The sequence below is a fragment of the Schistosoma haematobium genome, chromosome 5 (assembly GCF_000699445.3).
Source record: "Schistosoma haematobium chromosome 5, whole genome shotgun sequence".
Lineage (NCBI taxonomy): Eukaryota > Metazoa > Platyhelminthes > Trematoda > Strigeidida > Schistosomatidae > Schistosoma > Schistosoma haematobium.
Window position 1 is genome coordinate 2126137 of NC_067200.1, and position 10103 is coordinate 2136239.

General features: G+C 39.4%; 1 protein-coding gene across 1 annotated transcript; it reads right to left on the minus strand.

Moving 5' to 3' along the window:
• Positions 1-263: 263 nt before the first annotated feature.
• On the minus strand, positions 264-4966 carry MS3_00008943 (uncharacterized protein). Its single transcript, XM_051217286.1, has 2 exons — positions 533-4966; positions 264-498 (listed from the first exon to the last, which is right to left on the minus strand). The coding sequence occupies exon 1, from the start codon at positions 2180-2182 to the stop codon at positions 629-631; it is 1554 nt and encodes a 517-aa protein (XP_051064665.1). The 5' UTR covers positions 2183-4966; the 3' UTR covers positions 264-498; positions 533-628.
• Positions 4967-10103: the final 5137 nt, after the last annotated feature.

Here is a 10103-nt window from a genome sequence, read left to right on the forward strand (position 1 = left end):
CTGACCAGCAAACATGAAGGTGGGGAGATAACTTCAATCCACCCATGTCTGTAGGGCAGAACATTTTGTTTAATTGCGGCTCCTTATGGTTTAGTAGGATGCCACGAACTTATGGTATTGAAGCTGATTTATTCACGCAAAATACCTCTTTAAGTCGTGTTACGAACGTTGAATTGGTTTCACTTACTACCCAGAAATCCTATTACAAGCAAACTAGACAATTCGCTAATATACGAAGCCTAATCAAGACCCTATAATAACTGGGGGAAAATATTTAAAAAAACGAAAGGGGTTCTAATAGCTTCGATAACAAAGGGAAGACAGCCAAATATATATCACAATACTGTTTCTAGCACTATATTTTATTTTATAATCACACATAATCTTATACTCTCAGCTAATTTCCGAATCGCCTCCATTTGTCAGTTGTATGTCCACTCACACCTTGTCAACACTTATTTTCTTTAACCTATTAAAATGCTCTTTCTTAACATATACCTTAATAAAGGAAAATTAGACTAAGTAATCATACCTTAAACATTCCTTCATGAATATTGGCTACTCTGCCTCTCGTGTTTTCTTTTACTTCAGTCTTCAGTAATAAGGATAGGAGGTCTGTCGACCTATATTAATCCTTGCAGTTTGTAATACAGTGGAGGTCCAATCTCGTTTTGAATATATTAACAGATGGTGCTGATATTACGTGTTCCGGTAGAGAATTCCAGTAATTCACTACTCGGTGCGAGAAACGGAAGTCTAGACGTAAACGGTTTGATCTCGGTTTTTGAACTTTCTTCGAATGTCCTCTCAAATGATCGGTTCTAGACGGGAGCAAAAGATAAGACATGTTAATACCAAGGTCATCGTTCAGTATACGATAGGCCAATATTAGATCACCCCTTATTCTACGGTAAGATAACGGAAATAAGTTAAGATGTCTCAGTCTGTCTTCATAAGATAGGCCAGATAGACCTTGTACCATCTTAGTAGCTCGTCGTTGGACTCTTTCTAGCATATCTGCTTCATATTTGAAACAAGAACACGCTGCTTGAATCCCGTATTCTAAATGTGGTCGCACATAAATCGGGTATAGTAATCTAAACATTTCATCATCTAAATACTGGAAAGACCTACGAATTGACCATAATACCCTATAGCCTTTCGCAGCAGCAGCCTTACAGTGACTAGTCGTTTTGAGATCATTGCTTAATATGACTCCTAAATCTTTATAGTTTCTTACTTTTGGTAGCACGAATCCACGTAGTGTATAGTCATACGATTCATCAGAGTTATTTAACTGCATCACTACACTCTTATTAGGATTTACTTCTAGTGACCACCTATCTAACCATGCCACCAATGAGCTAAGATCGTCCTGTAATACTATCCTATCCGACATACTATGTATGGGTCTCCAAATCTTTATGTCATCAGCGAAGAGTAGAACGGATGATTTTGCTACAGTTGGCAATTCATTTACATAAAGTAAAAAGAGAAGAGGACCCAGGATTGTACCTTGGGGAACCCCACTTTTTACGGGTACCCACGAGGAGAGAGTCCCATTAACCCTTACCCTTTGTCTCCTGTCATGGAGAAAGTTACTTATCCAATCGACGACTGTATAATGGATTCCAAAACGTTTCAGTTTGAATTTAAGACCAGAGTGGGAAACCTTATCAAAGGCTTTACTTAGATCTATGAAAATCACATCCACAGGAGCATTCCGATCCTTTGCGGCAGCCCAATCTTCTCGTGCAATGAGAAGATTTGTCAAGCAAGATAGGCCTTTCCGAAAACCATGTTGTTCCCTGGAGAAAAGATTTTGCCCTTCAACATAGTTTATAACAGCTATCCGAATGATTTTCTCCATCAGTTTTACAACTGCACTAGTTAAGCTAACGGGTCTATAGTTACTAACTAAATCCCTACCCCCAGCCTTATACACCGGACTTATTATGGCGTCTTTCCAGTCTCTAGGCAGTTTGGACTGTCTCAGAGACATGTCGAATAGTATCGCTAATGGTTCAGCAATTTCATCTGATATGGCTTTCATAATCCTAGGATGAATATCGTCAGGACCACTGGACTTATCAGGTTTGAAATGCTGGAGTAGCCTTAAAACAGTATCTTTCTCAATGACTACAGGATCCATCAGCGAGCCGTCACGGTCGCAACGAATCATTGGTCGTTCCTTATTACCGATAGAAAACACTTTACTAAAGTATTCCGATAAAGCTTCAGCTTTTTCGGCATCATTGTCTGCTAAGATTAACGGATCAAAAGTGATGAAATTCCATCACTTCTCTTAGTTCGCCTTTTTATATACGAGAATAACCGTTCCGGACTATATCTAGAATCCCTAACCAATTGTTTTTCGTATGATAGTCTAGTCTTACTTATTAACGCTTTACAGGCATTCCTAATCTTACAATAACTGGATCTGTATTGTTCTAAGCCAGTAGAGATGAACATATCCCAGTGATTCTTCCTTTTTCTAAGGAGTTTCCTGACCGTTTTAGTTATCCATGGTGGACTATTATTCGGTCTTCGCGGTACCAGGTATGGTATGAACGGGGACGTAACTAGTCTAAATTTACCTTTAAATACAGACCATGCTTCTTCAACTGATATGCTAGTATCTACTAACCAATTTGTCTTAGCAGCACATTCCTGAATGGCTGATATGTTAGCTTTCCATACATTTGGGCGAGGTGTAACCTGATCGTATAACATGTCCCTAGTACGAAACGTGAATGACAAAACAGCGTGGTTGCTGTTTACTAACGGCGGGAGAATATTGAAGTCGACAATATCCTCAGTCTCATGAGTGATTACCAAATCCAGCAGAGAAGAACCCTGGTTAACACCAAAACGTGTGGGTTGGGATACATGCTGTACTAGTGCATGCTCCATTATTGTTATCAGGAACCTACTATCAAAGGAGTTTATAGATCCTGCTGTGGTCATATCAGTCCAACTAATATCAGGTGCGTTAAAGTCTCCTATTATCAAACATCTGGTATTTTCACTCCAAAGATGAATGTGCTCTAAAACAAAGTCATCAGCTAGGCAGATTGGGCTGCGATAGATGACACCGAGCATAAATGTACTACATCCGATAGCCAACTTACAGCTAATGACTTCACAAGTACCGCTATCATGGGAATCGCTAGTAGAGGAGCGGATATTTATGCTATTAGCTATGTATAACAGGACGCCGCCTCCTTTCCTACATCTATGTCTGTCACTCCTGATGCAGTGATATCCGGATAATTCTGGAGTAATGTCTAAGTCATCGACTAACCAAGTTTCTGTCACTGCTACTATGAGTGGCTTTACCCTGTCCACTAGTGCTTCTAGTTCATAGAACTTATTTCGTAGACTACGAGCGTTGGCATATAAAACTCCTAAGTAGAACAGCCTATCCACACAGGCCTTGGTAGCATTCGCTTCCAAGACCTGACTATCCGAAAACCCACTAACCGGAGATTTTCCTCGCCGTTTTGCCGACGGGTTTCAAGTTCAGCTAGTGCTTTCTTCCTTTTTATTCTATCTTCGAGAGATATGTCAGGTCTAACTCGGATGTCAGAATTGTCGTGACAACGAGCGCTACTTAACAAGAGATCCCGTTGCTTCTCCGATCCTAGGATTACCTTAAGGAGTCTGCATGGACGGGGTTCAACATTGTCCTCGGTCCTCTTGCCTATTCTTACTAACTTTTTAACCTGAACTCCTTTGGAGTTATCTGGTAAAATACTACGAATGTATTCTCCTAGTTTTTCTAAGTCATGCGCGTGTCTAATTTTCGGATCAGGGTCATTTGACTCTCGCAAATTGCTCACAATAATATTCGATGTTATTAAATTTTTCTTCTCAGTTACGCCAGGATGGGTTTCACTCTTACGATCAGATCTTGGTAGTGCAACTTGTGGCTCACAATTTGAGTCCACCATTGAGTTACTAACTACCTGTGTACTGCTTACAGCTTTTTTCTTTTCATTTCGTTTTCTACGTACCGTAGTCCATTTTTCATCCCTAGTAACACTGGGACTATTTGGAACGGTGACTGTTTTATCCAGATCGTCGGTTCCCACTAAAGGTGCATGATTAACAATGTCAGTACTAGGTGGTACTACTCCCCCTGTTAATATCAACGGAGATTTCACTTTTGCGTCGTTCAGAGTCGGTTTTTTGAGGCGTTGCGTAACAACACTGACACATTCATCACTGTCAGTGCCCGTGTTGTCGGCACATATGCCATCATTCTTCTTACAGGCCAAAGCCAATAGGCTCATAGCCTCCTGTATTAGCAATGCCTTGTTGGCACAGCAAAACATGCAAAGCCAATGTGAGTTAGGCTTCGAACATCTTTTATATGCAGTGGGACTTAAACGGGTGCACATTTTGTGGAACCATTATTGCATTCGTCACACTGCATTCCCTCCTCCACAGGGAACAAGCAGTTTGGCTGTCCACATTTGTGGGTACTACCAACCATTTTAGTATGATCAAGGTGTAACACACAATATGATCACAGTATGAACCACAAGACAACTCTAGCAAGATGTCAAACCTTAACTAAAGTACTTTGATAACGACCAAGAATGCTTCCGAGTGTAATAAATACACAAAAGCCTAAAAAACTCAGTAAAATATCACCTTAACTGGAGTAGATTCAATTAAAGTGTAAATCTTAGTTTTGATACGTAATTTACGATCAAAACAGTTTACTAATTTAACGAGAAACAATACCACTGTCCTTTTTGGATAGCGCGCGTCGATTGCTCCCTCTTTCAGCCCCCTTGAGATATGGAACTGGTGACTTCATCCTGCACCATCCTTAAAGCCTTGGATATCCCAAAGGGACATAAGATTGCGATTTCTAAAAGCTTATACCTTCAATGGACCTATCCTCGACCATCAGTCGCACATTCGCAACGCAACTTTCATGAAGCGCGCCAACTGTGGTACTGATTAAAACCATCTACATTCATATCTTATAAATTATCAACCCAGCTATGTAATTTATTACAGTGTATATTGTATCATTTGTATCAATTTGATCTTGCCTGTAAACTGGCATGCCTCATGTAACAAACTGTTATTTGAGAATAAATTATTATTATTATTTCACGTCAGGGATCGCATTTCTGGCTCGGACTTTTTAGTCCATACTGGAGCAGAAATCAACATCATCCCACTCCATCTCTCCCGCAGACAACAGACAACAAGCACTAAGCTGTCCCTAATAGCGGCTAACGAATCAGTTATCAAAACTTACGGAGAGCAATCTCTTATATTAGACCTCGGGCTCCGCAGAAGATTCACATGGGTATTCATAGTTGCTCAAGTCAAACGACCCATCCTCGGGGCCGATTTTCTTAATGCGTACAATCTGTTAGTAGATATGACCAACAAGAGACTAATCGATGTAAATACACGTTTACAGGTAAATGGTACACTCCCCAACGACAACGAAATCCATGGTGTTCGAATAATGAAACCTGTGAACAACATTTTCAACGACATTCTAACAGAATACCAGTGCATTACGAAATCGGATTACCAAAAGGAAGGTAACCCACAGCTGGTGCAACACCATATCACTACCACCGGACCACCCATTCGCGCCAGAGCGAGGAGATTACCACCAACAAAGTTGCAGACAGCTAAGAGAGTATTTGAACACATGATGCAACTTGGTATCATCAGACCATCTAATAGTCCTTGGGCCTCGCCGTTACACATGGTACCAAAGAAAGACCAGGATTGGCGTCCGTGTGGCGACTACCGCCGTCTGAATAATCAAACCATTCCTGATAGGTATCTTATCCCGCATATACATGACTTCTCGTTAAACATACACGGTAAATGCATTTTCTCGAAACTCGACCTCGTGCGTGCATACCACCAAATTTCGATGGCACCAGAAGACATCGAGAAAACAGCCATCATCACACCCTTTGGTCTGTTTGAGTTTCTAAGAATGCCATTCGAATTGAAAAATGCCGCCCAGACATTCCAACGATTCATGGATAATGTCACAAGAGGTTTAGACTTCGTATTCGCCTACATAGACGACGTTTTGATCGCAAGCTCATCAATAGAAGAGCACGTCCAGCATGTTCAGATCCTCTTTGAACGTTTTAAGCAACATGGCGTTGTTATCAATCCTTATAAATGTATATTCGACGTCCCAGCTTTAGAGTTTTTAGGACATTACATTGACTCTCAAGGCATCAAACCACTCCCAGGAAAGGTTGACGCTATTACCAATTACCCTGAACCAAACTCCATAAAGTCATTACGCCGTTTTCTCGGGACGTGCAATTTTTACCGGCGATTCCTACCATGTTGTGCGGATGTGCTACAGCCGTTAACTGATTTACTGAAAAGTGACAAAAAGGTACGAGGAAGGAAAAGAATCAAGCATTCAAGCTACCGCCTGACGCCAAAATGGCATTCGAAAAAGCAAAGTCCTTGATAGCCAACGCCACCATGTTACAACACCTCAATACTGACCCCAAAACTCATTTGATCCTATGTACTGATGCCTCACAAAAAGCTGTCGGGGCAGTTTTACAACAGCGACTAAACAACACGATTACCCCCATTGCCTTTTTCTCCAAGAGATTATCGCCAGCACAAGAACGTCATAGCACTTTTGGACGCGAACTCTCAGCTATGTATTTAGCAGTAAAACATTTCAACTTTTTGATACAGGGTCGCGATTTCATTATTATGACAGATCATAAACCCCTTTGCCATTCTTCTGGCACATCGTATGACAAACACTCTCCACGAGAAGCAAGACAGTTGGATTACATTTCCCAATTTACTACAGACATCAGGTTTATCAAAGATCACTCAAACATTGTCGCTGATGCACTATCTAGGAGGGATATCAATATGATGGTACTCAATCATGACGTCAGCCTTGAAACTTTGGCTAAACTTTAAGTAGACGATGCAGAATTGAAAGTCTGCAAAGAAAAGTCTAGCTTAAATCTCAAACCTGTACCAATTCCTCTTTCAGATGCATTCATAATGTGCGACACCTCAACAGGTAACAATCGTCCTTTCTTCCCTCTAGCCTGTCGTCGACAAGTATTTCGCCAACTGCATGACCTTTCTCATCCAGGAATCACAGCCACAACCAAATTGATTACTGAGCGTTTTGTGTGGCCAAAGATCAATTCAGATATAAAACGATGGACACGAAGCTGTTTACAATGTCAACGCAGCAAAATACAAAAACATACTATCAGCTTGATCGGGGAATTTCCTATTCCCGACAAACGTTTTCAACATATTCATTTGGATTTAGTTGGGCCACTGCCTCCGTCCAATTCCTTCACCCACATTCTCATCGCAGTAGACAAATTCACAAGATGGGCCATAGCCTGCCCTATAAAAGACACTTCGGCGGAAACAGTCGCTTCAGTCTTCCGCGATCGCTGGATATCTAACTATGGAGTACCAGCAACAATCACAACAGATCGTGGTCCCCAATTTCAATCTGTCCTTTTTCAGGAGTTCACTAAACTTCTAGGGGTCAACCACATTAAAACCACAGCTTACCACCCAGCAGCTAATGGTTTGGTCGAAAGATTTCACCGCCAATTAAAAAGCCCGCTGATGGCACAAGATGATACAACCAAATGGAGTGACGCATTACCACTCGTACTTCTGGGAATACGTTCAACCATAAAGGAAGATATAGGTTGTACAGCCGCCGAGCTAGTTTATGGTACAACCCTTACATTACCAGGTTAACTAGTAGACCCAAACACTTTAACACCAACGGATCCAAGTCATTTTGTTAGCCAACTGCTGCAAACCATGCAACGAATCAAAGCTATACCGCCTCGTGAACATACAACTCGACAAAAACCTAGAAACATGCAAGTCTGTCTTCGTTCGAGTTGATGCGGTTAAAAAGCCATTGAAACAACCTTATGAGGGACCATATAACAAGTAATTGAAAGAACGAACGAACACTTCATAATCAACAAGTGTGGAAAGAAAGAGACTATCGCTATCGATAGAATAAAGCCTGCTTTCTACGAAACACAGCACGACAAAGAACATACTAATTCACTGAATCAACCCCGTCCAGCAACCATCACTACAGCAGACATGGACCAAAAATCGAGTAACAAACCTACTTGTTTAACGCGTTCAGGCAGAGCTGTAAAAAACCCAAACGCTATGTACATTTTGTCGAATAAAAAAAAAGAAATCGAAACAAGCAATTATCGATGTACTATACTATTAAATGCATCCGATTTTTTCCAACAAAATTTACAATTAATTTTTTTCCACAGTGTACATGACTAATCACATTTTTCCACAATTACTCGTTTTGTCAGTTTTTTTTGTCACAATAATAAACGAGTAAACTCTGTTTAGTTATTCATCTATTGTACACAAACATAAACAGTTCAATTTTTTTGGGTCATTAGCAGTTTTGCACATTATTATTATCATTGTTTGCCAACCAAGACATTAAATGACAGTGTCTTCATTTTTTTGTGTGCTTATTATTCTATGCTACATCTCGACCACATGTCATACTCATCTCCACATTTTTGTTGGTTATAACTGTAAATATTATTTTTGTATACATGTATATATCATACCCTTACATTTTTTCTATTATAACCAGTGTTACCTCAGGACATTCTGAGGGGAGCTATGTGGAGATGGACCCGACAAGCTTATTTTGTAAATAGTTTTCAATGTTATTTTTGTTTATTTTGTCAACCTTTCACTGTATGTATATTTAACATTAAATGACTGTAACTGTTGTTTTAGTAAATGACCTTGAACACACTTCCCGTTGTACTACTACATAACGTGATATACCGCTGCTGGCTAACAAATACAATGCTTCTCACACACTCCTCGTTCTATTTTCATTTGTGATTGAGCTATCTGAAGTTTAAATCAAATTCTATCTACATTTATAGACTGTGACCGGAATATATCACATCCTACGTTGGGTTATATCATTAGAGAGTTCATCAACATGTTCAGAATCAACAAACATTTATAATTGTGGATTTACTTTACGGGACCTAATCATAACACGCAACATCTCATCAATTTAAGTAACGTCCCCAATTTTTATTGTATTTGTAACAATTAATTATATATATTAATATTACTATTGATTTTTAGTAAGTTTGTTTATATTTTTTGTGTTCATATCTGTTTGGTCCACCACAAGTTTCTTCGTCGTGTCATATGTTGTTTCATATTTCCTTCGCTTACAGCTTTTTCCATTGTCGTTGCTACGTCTTTCACATATTTCTGCTTGTTAGTTCTAATTTTCTTCACTTTCATGTTTGATTATGTGTGTTTGGAGCGTGTCTCGACTTCCTCTGTTCTCGTTCGGCTATTGTTAATTGCTGCCTTCTTGTTCTTCTCTTTTTGAATCTTGTTTAGGGTTTCGATAGTGATCCATTCTTCATAACGATGTTTCTTTTTGCCCAGAACCTCCTAACAGGTTGAAGTGAGTGCTGCCTCGATACCTTTTCAGCTGTCCTACATAGTAGTTTCTCCTTTGAGTAAATCTTATAAGGCTTGGAACTTGTTGTTTAGAGTTATCTTGAATTCTTTGAATTTTTCAGTATGTCGAAGGAAGGCTGTATTGAATCTTTGTATTATTTTTTTCCAGTTTTTCATTACTTCTTCAGCTTCCGTTTTGTCTGAACCTAACATTAGTTGTCATTGTTAGATGTTTTACGACGTTTAGCTCCCCGCAATAATTTTACTCAGTACAGTAAAAAGTAACTTCATCAAACATTGGTTATAATTATTAGTGGGTGATTATAGCGAAAAAGGAAAACCGGACGACAATTCATGATTTGTGTTTCAGATTTCATATTTTCACTTCGGGAAACGTTACATAACGGGCATGGGTTAGAGATAATTTCAAATCTATCGTATCTATCATTAGTCCCAGTTTATTAGAAATAATATTTTTGATAACAAATATGGATACTTTAAAATGCAAAATAATCTTTTAAATTAAATTACCTCGTTCACTAGGTATTTGTGTATGAGCCACATATGAAGTGTAAGGACTAGTAATACCA